This window comes from Paroedura picta, chromosome 3, assembly GCF_049243985.1.
Source record: "Paroedura picta isolate Pp20150507F chromosome 3, Ppicta_v3.0, whole genome shotgun sequence".
In the NCBI taxonomy this organism is placed as follows: Eukaryota; Metazoa; Chordata; class Lepidosauria; order Squamata; family Gekkonidae; genus Paroedura; species Paroedura picta.
In genome coordinates this window covers 14,915,063-14,928,471 of record NC_135371.1, presented here as the reverse complement: position 1 = coordinate 14,928,471, position 13,409 = coordinate 14,915,063, and the positions used below count along the sequence as shown (strand labels likewise).

Sequence of the window (13,409 nt, the reverse complement as noted above, 5' to 3'; positions counted from 1 at the left end):
CTGAATGCTTGATTTTTCTTGGGTCTGCAGGTTGTTTATAATTTAGTCTGAATTTCAATACATTATTTCATGTAGAGAAATATCCTGCCACCTTTTCAGTCAGGACAGTTCTTTTAGCACTTGTTCAACCCTCAGATAGCTCTGCTACATTTTTGTGAGATCTCCATCCTCAGAGGCAAAGAAAAAAAAAGACAATTGCATTGTTCCTGCGAGGCTGACAGATCTGATATTGTTTGTTTGGACCCACTGACCAAGTAACTTGAAAAGCAGGCTCCTTTCCAAAATGCCACCCATCCTTTCTCTTGTTAACTGAAAGGTTCCTGCTATTTCACTGACTGCCTCTAGATAGCAGCATGGTACAAAAAGCAATATGGCTACCTTTGAAGTCCTGGCCATTGAATGTCTGCCTAAGGGTGATGTTTTTACAATGGGGTGGGGTAGGTTGGAGATCTGTAGAATAAAGAGTGTACCACAGTTGTAAGGCAGCCATTGAAAGGACTTTAATATACGCTTGGAACAGTCCAGAAGGAGCTCCTGGGCCAAGAGGGAGAATTCCATTTTTTTCCTCCAGTCTGTTTTTATAGTTCTTTGAGGAATTTGGGGTTGAAACCACCAGGGGTTTTCAAGATCCAAGCAAGCACTTGAACTGTGCCTGGAAGGTGCACATGATACAGTGCAAGTGATGGAGAGCTGGTGAAATAATCTTTGTGACCAGGGAGAAGTGACAGAACTCTTTGTACTCTCCCCAGCTGCCCTATGCCCCCCCCCAGGGCCTTACGCTCTGCGGGTGAGAATCTATTGATCGTTCCCGGCCCTAGGGAAGCATGCCTAGCCTCAACCAGGGCCAGGGCCTTTTCGGACCTGGCCCCTGCCTGGTGGAACAAGCTCCCAGGTGAACTGCAGGCCCTGCGGGAGCTTTCAGCATTCCACAGGGCCTGTAAAACAGAGCTCTTCCACCAGGTCTATTATTGAAGCTGGGGTCGGCGAGGTAGATCTACTGCCCCCCCCCCCGAGCCTTCAGACTTGGATTGAACATCATTGTACCTCTTTCTCCACTCCCCCTTTAGTTATAGTTATAGGTGTGAGGAATGGGATTTTTCCACCATGTTGGGAGTATTTTAAAGTCTTTTAATGAGAATTTTAATGGGTTTTTTTTAGACATTGAGACCCGCCATGAGCCGTTTAGGCAGTGACAGAAAATAAATCTTAATAGTAGTAGTAGTAGAGTAGATTGCAAACATTGGCGTTAGTATTTAGTGGGATTGCCCAGTCTGTTTGCATAACCATTGTAACTACTTGACTACCTATTTTATATTATTATTATATGCTTCCTCTATGTACCTCGGCCATATGATAAATAACTAATAATTTGGCCCAGTAAGGAAATGGGTTTTTGCGCCAAGCAAAGCTGCTAGTAAGGAAATAGGAGTGAGCTGCATGTCTTGCAGCATTTGCAGAACTTCCTCTGCAGAGTTCATGCATCTCATACCCTTACCTGTTCTTTCAGTATCCTCCGGCTTTTTCATTATATACATGTAGATGAATTGGGGAGGAAAATAAGCTGCGAACCCCCAGGCTAAATGATGGGCTTTTAATTTTTGCTTTCTATAAAACATGTTAACTCCTCTCTTGGCTAATGCTTAGTGGTGTCTTTCTTCTTGCAGCTGGAGGTGGTATTAAAAAGTCCGGGAAGAAGTAGCAAGTTGGACAGACTCCATGACAAGTGAAGCATTTAATTCCCCCTTGGATGCTTGGCAGTGGGACAGAGCTAATGTTGTAGGATATATTAATTTGTGCCCTTTGTACATTTTGTTCAAACAAGTAAATGGGGTGTGTGTGGGGGGGGGGGGTGATGGTTAATGATTTTTTCTCTCTCTTCACCTTCAGCGTGTGTTATTACCAAGATGCAAACCTATGTAAAGCCTGAACCTGTTCAGAGTCACCAGTGTCCAAAAATCTGGCCATTCAGTGGCAGTCACCAATGACTCAGTATTAACCTCTGCATTTCTTGTCCCTGCTATGCTGCAATGTACCACGTCAGGGGGCATCTTTATGGACCGTCGATTCCAATAAAACTGTCAGGGTTCCAAAGCACATCTTTTGTAAAAAGTGTGCCATAAACAACCTCTGGCCTGCCACACATGCAGTTGGATTTGTTTTAATAAACATGTTAACCAACAAATGTTTCAAAAGTTCTGGCTGTCGTTTTTTGAAATGAATTGAAAGGGTGTGGGGTAGGGGGGAGAAGACCCATGCTGTTCAAAATTTTTGGAAGCAAACTTCCTTTTTCCTCCTGAATACTGTTTCTTCTGGTTTTGCATGTGGTTTCACTTTTTTAAAAAAGGCATTAAAGTATCAATATGTTTATATACTGCTATAACGATGGATCGGGCAGGTTCTCTGAATTCCCAGTTTTCCTTTTTAGAAAAGAAGTAAGTCTCTAGTCCAGCCTTTTTCCACCTTTTGACCACAAAGGAGTCCCTGAAATAATTTTTCAGGTTTTCAGGCACCCAAAAGCGATGTTAGCTGGCAACGCCTCTCTTATGCTATTAATTGCCTGGAGCTGGCTTTCGGGAGGGTTGCTATATAAATTAATAATAAATGTATTAATTAAATAAAGCTCTTTGCCTGCCACCCCCTTCCCAAAATGGTTCTAGCATCCCTCCCACCCTTGCCATAGACCTTAACTGACTCATTTCATTTCCTTTCTTAAAGAGCCCCATTTGGCTTTTTTTGGATCACTCATGAACAAACACTGCTGATCGAGAAGACTAGCTTAAGCAGCATAAGATACTGTGCTGATCGCCCTTGGTTTTCCTCCCATTGCTCAGCATAGTCCTGTAATTATCTAATTGAAAAGAAATCTCACAACAAATGTCTGGAAATGCAGCAGGTTCACCTAAGCCAGTGGTTCTCAACCTTCCTAATGCTGCAACCCTATAATATGGTAGTTCCTCATGTAGTGGTGACCCAACCGTAAAATTATGCAGGTGTTCTTTCACAGAAATTAAACCCAAACTGACCAATGGCGCGACGATCCATTGTTCATGATTGTATATAAATTGGGTTTTTTCCCGGGGTTTCTCAGTTCAGTCCTGCCTCTTGTCCCACCCACTCTTTTCCGCTGCTCCAGACAGATGCTCTAGCTCAATCTACCCCGGCCAAGCTGCTTGCCCTGCCGCAACCCCTGTGAAACGGTCGTTCAACCCCCAAAGGGGTCCCGACCCCCAGGTTGAGAACCACTGACCTAAACCAAAGTCAGCACAGTTTTGGCTAAACAGGCCCATTGGAAGCTCCCTGCCTACTCACACCAACTGAATGCAGGGATTAGAACAAGCCTCTTTAGGAAGTCAGTGGGGGCAAGGTATGCCGTTTGCCAGGAAGGCTTCTGATTATTAGAGATTGGGTTGGCTGTGTGTTTTTTTGTTTTTAAGTTGCTTGGCAGCAGCTGCCACCTCAATACAAGGATCTGCGCTGGGTGAGCGAAATGACGTGGTGGCAATCGTTTTGTGGCTGGCTGTGCCACTAGTGGCAGCCGTTTTGTTGCTACGCTCCCTGTGCCGTCAGCATCTCAACTGCACCTGAATGCTCAGACATGCTGGAGACTCGTGGGTGAGAACAGCCTTTCTTGAGGACCCTCAAGGCATTTCCCAAATGGGTGGGAGTTAATTTTTAAATACATTTTTTTAACTGTTAAACATTTATTGGGTGATATGACCACATATAGCCATGTTGGCCCACCAATGGCCAATGATGGGCCTGGAGGGGTTGGGAAGGGGAGGGGCCCTGTTTTCTGTGTGTCCACAACTAGGCTCCCCAACCATATTTTGCACAATCCAGGCAACTTCTGGGGTTTCTCAAAGCCTGGAGGAGATTTCAGAGTTTTCTCAACCATAAAAAAGTTGAGAAAGGTTTGATTAGTATACTGATTCTGAAATCAGCTACCCTATTGGTACACTGCCTGGGAATCTTGCTCCCTATTGGCTGTTCTTACAATCCCCTGAGAGCCACTTGTGGCGCAGGGTGGTAAGGCAGCAGACATGCAGTCTGAAGCTCTGCCCATGAGGCTGAGAGTTCAATCCCAGCAGCCGGCTCAAGGTTGACTCAGCCTTCCATCCTTCCGAGGTCGGTAAAATGAGTACCCAGCTTGCTGGGGGGTAACCGGTAATGACTGGGGAAGGCACTGGCAAACCACCCCGTATTGAGTCTGCCATGAAAACGCTGGAGGGCGTCACCCCAAGGGTCAGACATGACCTGGTGCTTGCACAGGGGATACCTTTACCTTTACGATCCCAGCTAGGATCTCAAACTCCTGATTGGTGGTTCTTACAATCCCAGCTGGGATCTCAAACTCCTGATTGGCGGTTCTTATAATCCCAGCTAGGATCTCAAGCTCCTGATTTTACAATCCCAGCTGGGATCTCAAACTCCTGATTGGCGGTTCTTATAATCCCAGCTAGGATCTCAAGCTCCTGATTGGCGGATTTTACAATCCCAGCTGCGATCTCAAGCGCTGGTCCTCTGGGGACCCGCATGGGCAACCATTAATGACATTTCTATGCCGCTCGGGCGGTTCACCACAATAAAAGCGCACGCGCCATACCATGCAAGCCGAAGCCCCAGTCCGCCACGTCCGCTGAACCGGCAGCCCTCGTTTGGAGCTGGCCAAGCGGGCAGGAGGCAAGCGGTCGGTGCCGGCCGTGGCCGGGCGGGGCTCCAGCACCGAGGGCATCGGCGGGTCCCGAGACGGAAGGGCCGGCCGGGCTGCGTCCGCCAGAGGGCTCCTGCGGCTGCGGCTGCGGCGCCCGGGCGGCAGCGCTCTCTTTGTCTGCTCGGGTTGCGCTTCCCAGGTCAGGCTCTGCGCGGCCGCTTCCCCCGCCGCCGCCTCTCCTGCTCCCGGGATCCACGCTGGGGCTGCGGTGCGGGGTTCGGAGGGCTCTGAGCGCTTCCCTTTGGCCAGTGAGGCTCTCTCTCGAGGGGAATACAGGGCTGCCAATGGACCGTAGGTAAATGAAACTCCCATGCTCAGAGGCAGTATACCTTTGAGCAGGGGTAGTCAACCTGTGGTCCTCCAGATGTTCATGGACTACAATTCCCATTAGCCCCTGCCAGCGTTTGCTGGCAGGGGCTCATGGGAATTGTAGTCCATGGACATCTGGAGGGCCACAGGTTGACTACCCCTGCCTTTGAGGGTAAAGAGCAGGGGATAGTCTGTTGGGACTTGCTTGCAAACTTCTCAATTGAATTGGGGGAGCCGCTGGTGGAGGCTGGATTAGATAGCCCCATATATGTATATCTAAATTTTATATTTACTTTTGCACTCTGCGTGTGTGTGTGTGTGTGACAGAGAGAGAGAGAGAGGAGTTTGCAGGAAGCGAAAAGGATCTTGGGGGTCTTGCAAGCCCAACTTTGGGGTTGGGAGGCGAATTTTTTTCCAGGCCAGACTGGCCAAGGATTCTTAGGTTTTTTTGTGTTGGATCATCTGGACATGGAATTAGGGTCACTATGGGTGGGCAGGTAGTTGTGAGTTTTCGGCATTGTGCAGGGGGTTGGAACTAGATGGCCCTGGAGGTCCCTTCCAGTTCTGTCATTCTGTGATTCTAAATATTTGTGTGCAGGAGTGTTGGGTCATTCCCCCCGCCTTTAAATAAAATGCCTTTCAGGCATCTCCAGATGCATGACTACCGTAAGAGGTGGCAAAATATGCTTCCTGTTTACCTTGAATGACCTTCAAGACCATCAGTTGCCTTGCATATCTTTGCCTAGAACATGCCTGGGAAGTGCTGAGGCTCAGTGGCAGAGCGCCTTTTTTGTCCACAGCAGGTGCCAAGTTCAGTCCCGGCATCTCCACTTAAAGAATCTCAAGCAGCCTGCTGGGAGAAACTGTGCCTCAGGGCTGGAGAGCCTCTGTGCTTGAGAACAAACAATGCTGAATTTTAGGGACCCGGGTCTGACTTGACATAAGGCAACTTCATGAATGAATGAATGAATGAATGAATGAATGAATTCCATCTTTTGTTTGTAAACCCTTGTAATGGACTGCGATATCCCCCTTTATCCATTCTTTCCCCCAAGTTTAAACAAAGGGGATAAAGCTGGCAATAATTTATTATACAATAATAATGCTCAAAGACAAAACTAGTACTAAGTAACGATCAGGGGGGAGTGAAATGCCCGAGACTGCAGGCTGTAAAATTTCACAGTCCCAAGAGGATGTTCAAAGTATCCTGGTTGAGAGCCCTGGCATAGAGGTTTCATCACGCAATTAACTTTTGAGACATATCCGCAGTCCAGGGACTTGGAAGTGCAGGGTCCTGTTTGTTCATCTTCCGTCTGGATTTCATGTTTGCACCACCCTTCCTCCAAAGAGCTCAGGGTCATTCGCAGGCTTCTCCTCCATGTTCACAGTCGTGTTGAACAACTGGGTCCTTTCGTCCTTCCCTTGTATTATTTTGTGTTGTCAGTCTGTTCCTCCTCCAAATGACAGCCTTTGAAATACTTAAGGACAGCAATCATGTCCCCTCTCAACCTCCTCTTCTCCAGGCTGGACATTCCCAAGTCCCTCAGCCTTTCCTCCTAGGGCTTGGTCCCCAGGCCCTGGATCTTCCTCATCGTTCTCCTCTGCACCCTCTCAGTTTTGTCCACATCCTTCTTGAAGTGAGGCCTCTAGAACTGCACACACGACTCCAGGTGGTGTCTGACCAAAAGGTAAAGGTAAAGGTATCCCCTGTGCAAGCAACGAGTCCTGTCTGACCCTTGGGGTGACGCCCTCCAGCGTTTTCATGGCAGACTCAATCCGGGGTGGTTTGCCAGTGCCTTCCCCAGTCATTACCGTTTACCCCCCAGCAAGCTGGGCACTCAGTTTACCGACCTCGGAAGGATGGAAGGCTGAGTCAACCTTGAGCCGGCTGCTGGGATTGAACTCCCAGCCTTATGGGCAGAGCTTTCAGACGGCTGCCTTACCACTCTGCGCCACAAGAGGCTCTTGTCTGACCAAAGTGGCATATTAAAGTGGCTCTCTCACAGTGACTGATATTTGAAAATTGTGCCTCCCCAGGTGACAGCGTTGTGGCGGAAGAAGACTCTCGTGCCATGGAGGGGAGTCTGCAGAGCCCTTCTTGCTAACGTCTTGCCGGAAGATGTTAACCACCAGCAGGGGATCCCGCCAGCTCCGTGACAAAGGCCGGGAAGAAGAGATGCCCCGGGCCCGCCCCGCGAAAGCCAGCCGAGGCCTCCGGAAGCGGAAAGACTTTGTGGTGCATCAAGGCACGCAGACGGAAGAGAAGCCCAACATCTGCATCGAGTGCGGGAAGACGTTCAGCCAGAGCTCCGGCCTCGTCTGCCACCGGCGGGCCCACTGCGATGAAAAGCCCTACAAGTGCGCCAACTGCGGGAAAGGCTTCGGGGTCAGCTCCAGCCTGAACAGGCACCAGCGGATCCACACGGGGGAGAAGCCCTACAAGTGCCCCGAGTGCGGGAAAAGGTTCAACGACAAGTCCAACCTCACCCAGCACCAGCGGACCCACACGGGCGAGAAGCCTTACAAATGCATCGACTGCGGGAAGTGCTTCAGCCGCAGCTCCCACAAAAAGCATCACCTGCGGCACCCGCTGGGGAAGAGGCCCAGGAAGGGCGCCCAGGCGGACGGGGCCTGCGCCGCGGCCGCCGCCAAGCCGAAGCCCCGGCGCAAAGGGGAAGTGCTGAACACCTGCCCAGAGTGCTGGCAGAGCTTCGGCCAGAACGCCGACCTCATCAAGCACATGCGCATCCACACCGGGGAGAAGCCCTACCAGTGCAACGTCTGCGCCAAGAGCTTCAGCGTCAGCTCCAACCTCTTCCGCCACCAGCGGATCCACACGGGGGAGAAGCCGTACGTCTGCTCGGACTGCGGGAAGCGATTCACCGACAAGTCCACCCTAGTGCAGCACCAGCGCATCCACACGGGGGAGAAGCCCTACGCTTGCAGGTTCTGCGGAAAGAGCTTCAGCCACAGCTCCCACCACAAGAGACACGAGAAGATCCACAAGGGGGAATACCCTCTGCTAGCTTTCCCTGCCCCACTGATCTAGCCAGGCCCCGGGGGTGGGTGGGCGGGTGGGTGGGAGGTAGAGGCTGCTTTTGGGCATCTGTTTTCGGAAGCATCCAAACCGCTTCCAAGGCTAGCCGCTAAAGCTTGAGGCGAGGATGGAGTCATGATCCGGTCGGCCGGCTCCTGAATCTCAGGTCAACGATGCTCGAATCGAGCCCTCTTATTGAGATGGAGCCCTCGTTTCGAAAAGGGGTGCTCCTGGGACGTGGAAAAGTTCCTGGACTGTCCCACTCTTGTGTATGTATGTGGAAGGGAGGGGAGCCTATATTTTAATACCTCCTTCACTGACCAAATGAAACTCCACCCCCCTCACCTCCCTGGATGTATTAGTTCTCGGCACGCAGAAAGGAATATTTTTTGTAACACGGAAGAGTTCTTCAAAAACGTCCTCCACCACCTGCAGCTCTGAGATGGCAGAGTCCCAGTAAGGATCTGCAGCACCATTTTTCCACACGCCCCTGTCAGTGTTTGGTTTCCCTCCGCATTTTCTGTCATTTTCTTTCAAAGGGCGTTCTGGCGGTGGATTAGCATCCTTGACTAAAAATAAGCTGCTTACTTCCACGGGGAACCGGTTGAGCACCCTGCTGTTTTTCTTTTTCTTTTTTTTTTTTTTGCTAACCTCAAATGCATCCTGCTATTTATAGAGCGACATACATACTGTGGTTCTTCCACTTGGTAAACATTTCCTCCAACGGCGACGGAGTCTTGAAAAAGCGTGCCTTGGCCGAGCCAGGTTGGTGTAGTGGTTAGGAGTGTGGACTTCTAATCTGGCAGGCCGGGTTCGATTCTGCACTCCCCCACATGCAACCAGCTGGGTGACCTTGGGCTCGCCACGGCACTGATAAAGCTGTTCTGACTGAGCAGTGATATCATGGCTCTCCCTCGCGGGGTGTTTGTTGTGGGGAGAGGAAAGGGGAGGGGATTGGAAACCGCTTTGAGACTCCTTCAGGTAGAGAAAAGTGGCATATAAGAACCAACTCTTCTTCTTCAGTAACCTCAGGGCTCTCTCAGCCTCACCTCCCTCACAGGGTGTCTTTTGTGGGGGGAGGAATGGGAAGGCGACTGTAAGCCGCTTTGAGACTCCTTCGAGTAGAGAAAAGCAGCATATAAGAACCAACTCTTCTTCTTCCTCTTTTTTTCAATGCCCTTTTCATAGAGGAGAGAGGGAGGGGCACCAGAAATAACTGGACCCCCACCAGTTCCAGCTGAGCCTGCTTTCCAGGGAAGACTGAAATGGAACTCTGAAACCTCCCCAAAAAACCCATTTTAGATTTGCCTGCCCCTTGGAGAATATTATAGGTTCTGTCAAGACATTTTACCCTTGGAGTTTATCCTTTACGTAAGGCATCTCATTGTTATTTCTGGTGTATCAAGGATGAAGCCGACCCTTTGCCCTCTACAAAATATCCCACCGTACAGTTATGGATTTTAATTACAAATAAAATGAGATTTCCTGTTTCGTTCTGATGGTGTCAGAAAGCGAGCACAGTTGAGTTCTTTCTGTATCAGAAGGCTGAAAAGGCAGTGTCCCCTTCTCCCCGTTATGTCCCATTCATCATCGTAAGCGCTTACTGTATCTCTGCTAGTTTGCCTCTTCGTCTTGAAAAGCAGGGCTACTCTGAGTGTTCAGTTGTAAGGGACACACTGGAAATCTAAGCCGGAGGACTTTGGCCTGTCTCTTTGCATACTAAATTTGCATGGAACTCGCATGAGGCATATTAAAATGGGCAATTTTGGGCACTGGCCCCATGGGCACTGGCCCCATAGATTCAAGCTTTGTTGTATTCTCCCCCCCTCCCCCCGTTTTCCTCTGTCAGGCTACCTGGGTTACTTTGCAGACAATGAGTTGTTATTAAGACAATGGTTTCAATGCAGCGTTAGCATCACAGTGTTTGTGTACTTGGAGATGGAGACCTGAGTGCAGAGATACGCTGTTGTCAAGAAGGCCGGAGGTGTTTACATGAATACATACTTCTAGCTGTACAAGCTCCAGGGGCTGCTAGATGGCAAAGGAAATGATTTCAGTTGATGTTTCGTTTGTGGTGGAATCCAGGCTCTGTAGATTTGATGGGATATATTCCAGGGCACGTTCCTCTTTATAATGAAATTTAGTCGGAAGGGCCATACAGGCCATCTATATACCCCAATCACCGATTTTTGTAGCTGCATCACACTGACTGCTCATCTTTACAAGCCACCTGTGGCCCCAAGGTCTTGTTCCCCCACACTGCTACACAGAAGTGTGTCTCTCCATCCAGTATGCGTGCTTCTCATTTTTGCTACTCAGATGTAGCACTCTGCGCTTCTCCTTGTTGAACCGCACCTTATTCACATCTGCCCACTTTCCTTCTTTTTTTCATTTCGGTGCAGATCTCCAAGAGATCAACGTTAAGGACTTTTGACTACCTTGCATAGAGATAGAGACAGAATATGTACTTGATTAGAACTCAGTACCATATATCTGAGGGAGACCGGCTGTGTATTTATATAGTGACCTTAGAATGCTTCCAGGTCAATGACTTCCAGTAGCTTTTTAGCGTATCCTGTTTGTTTATCCGTCGGCTCTGCACAGTAAGTGGAGTTTTTACTCTGGGAAAATATTTCCCCACGTTGGATTGGTGTAAAAGTCTGCCAAGCCCTTGAATGGTTCCCAGTGTCACTTCCTGATAGGTCACTCAGTATTGAGACGTTGCTACTGACGGCTAAAGAGAAGAACTCACCACCATGACTTCTAAACCATTCCCAGCGGAATTAAGTCTTTATAATGGAATAAAAAGAAGATTTGCTACCAGGTACCCTGAAGTACTTTACTTCTTGTCTACCCTGATTATGGTATGCGGACGCCTTCCTTGGTTCAAGTCTGCTTTCCACATGGATGTTCATCCAGTAACATCCTACCAGTACTGTCCTAAGCGCAGTGACATCCTTTTTAAGTCAGTGGTTCTCAACCTGGGGGTCGGGACTCCTTTGGGGATTGAACGACCCTTTCACAGGGGTCGCGGCCTGGCTAGCAGCTTGGCCGGGGGGGGGGGCGCCATCCACACAACAGCCTTGCAGGGTAGATCGAGATAGAGCGTTCGTCTGTCTGGAGCAGCAGAAAAGAATGAGATTGGCATGGTGGGACAAGAGGCAGAACTGAACTGAGAAACCCCAGAAAAAAATCAATTTATGAATTTATGAAAAAATCATGAACAATGGATCTTCATGCCGTTGGTCAGTTTTGGTTTAATTCCTGTGAAAGAACACCTGCATAATTTTATGCTTCGGGGTCACCACAACATGAGCAAATGTATTAAAGGATCATGGCATTAGGAAGGTTGAGAACCACTGTTTTAAGCCAACGGAGTTTGGTAAACTTAAAAGCTGGGCTGGCCCAAAAGGGTTTTGTTGCCCTAGCTGGGATAGGACTTTGGTGCCATCCATGCATTCAGTGCATAAAACAAAAAGAGAAGTCTAGATAGAACTTTTATCCTTATTTAGTTGGCCCTGGACATGAACAGTATAACAAGAACAAGAAATATTTTTATTAATTTTGTAAGGAAAAAAAGTTTGCAGTCCCAACATATTGTTACTGCTTAGGTATACTGCCAATTTCTGGAGTTGAGTAGCCCAGCCTAGTCTGATCACAGAAGCTAAGCAGGGTCAGCCTTGGTTTGTATTTGGATGGGAGACCACCATCGAAGTTCATGGTCACCGAGCAGAGGCGGGCAATGGCAAACCACCTCTGTTTGTCTCTTGCCTTGAAAACCCCAATGGTGATTGCCGTAAATCAGCTGCAAGTTGATAGCACTTTCCACCACCAAACTGTTACTGGAAGTAAACCTTTTTCCTGAATTTATGATCAGGGAATTAGCAATTTTAATAAGCAATGCAAGAGGCAGTTACTGCCTCTTGTACACAGCCTGTTTATACAAAGAGAGCATCTGGCAAGAAATCTTAGAGGCAATTTTATTAGAAAAAAGGAATTTTATTGGGAAAAAAATCAGATAAGGTCCCTAACAACATATATACGATTTAATCTAGAAACATACAGAGGAAATAAAGAGATGACTGGGTATGAAAGAGGGTGAATTTGAGTCAATTAAAGTATACTTTACCATCTGACACATCGAGGGAGCTAGCTTTGGGAGTGGTGGTTATAAAAATCCAATTATAAATTAAAATTATTTAAAAAGGGGGGGGGGTCCAGAAGAAGCAGCCTGTCTAAAAAGTTGGGTCTCATACAAGGTAGAGCCCAAGACAAGAACAGAGAATGCCTGTCTCTGCTCTCTTTCATAGCAAATTTGTACCTTGGGGCTAGGGACAGGGAACCCTAAATTATAGTCTTAATGTAATCAGGAATTCTCTTATCCATTTGCGTAATTAATGTAATCAGGAAGGCAATGTCGGTGAGGTTTGTTAATGGGTGAACCAGATTCTGATCAAGGAACTGTAATTGACATTTAGGAGTGCCTCTGGAGCTAGTTCAAGACTTCGGGCAAGACCTTGGGAGTGGCTTAATTTGCATTCTGGTTGGGAAGGGGAGTCCAGGTGTGGAGTTTGACTAAAGACAGAAGGAAGCTGCTAGAAGCACCAGGAAGAGACATTAATGTGAGTTCATTAGATAGGCCGCCGTTCCAGATATGGTCTCATCCTTTGTTTCAGTTGTGCTCAGGTGGGGATGAATATCCTGCCCTGACCATATGTGCATTTCTCCTGTGATGGCCAGGAGACCTCTGGCTGAGCATCTTCACAGAGATTCTGCCAGTCGGCCTTCTATCACACAAAGTTTTAGAGGTAGACATAGACTTGGCTTGACCTGTGTTGCTTATAAAGGTAAAGGTATCCCCTGTGCAAGCACCGAGTCATGTCTGACCCTTGGGGTGATGCCCTCTAGCGTTTTCTTGGCAGACTTGGCAGATAGGTTGGAGCTGGGTACTCATTTTACCGACCTCGGAAGGATGGAAGGCTGAGTCAACCTTTATCTGGCTGCTGGGATCGAACTCCCAGCCTCATGCGCAGAGCTTCAGACAACATGTCAGCTGCCTTACCACCCTGTGCCACAAGAGGCTCTTGTGTTGCTTATAGTGGACCAGAAATAAAGATGGAAGATAGGGCCTACCTGAGGTGTATCAACACTGCCCAGTAACTGACACTTAACTTTTAACCGTCTTAAGAGTTGTACACACTGTTTCCAGCCAGTACTACGAACACCTGCAATTTCAGATTTCTGAAAGATAATCCTAATATACATATAGATGAGCACAACACAGGCACATAAAAGAACTTCACTTCAATATTATTTGGCACTCTTAAAACCCGGTGCCTTAGGCAGCCACCT

At 48.3% G+C, this 13,409-nt stretch overlaps 1 protein-coding gene across 2 annotated transcripts; it reads left to right on the top strand.

Annotated features, from left to right (window-relative positions):
• Nucleotides 1-4,685: 4,685 nt before the first annotated feature.
• Nucleotides 4,686-8,086, top strand: LOC143831652 (uncharacterized). Of its 2 annotated transcripts, none has more exons than XM_077324823.1 (2): nt 4,686-5,002; nt 7,058-8,086. In XM_077324823.1, exon 2 carries the CDS (start codon nt 7,140-7,142, stop codon nt 8,067-8,069), a length of 930 nt encoding a protein of 309 aa, XP_077180938.1. In that variant the 5' UTR covers nt 4,686-5,002; nt 7,058-7,139; the 3' UTR covers nt 8,070-8,086. The 2 variants fall into 2 exon arrangements, with proteins under 2 accessions (XP_077180938.1, XP_077180937.1); XM_077324822.1 differs by having other exon boundaries at nt 4,687-5,006.
• Nucleotides 8,087-13,409: the final 5,323 nt, after the last annotated feature.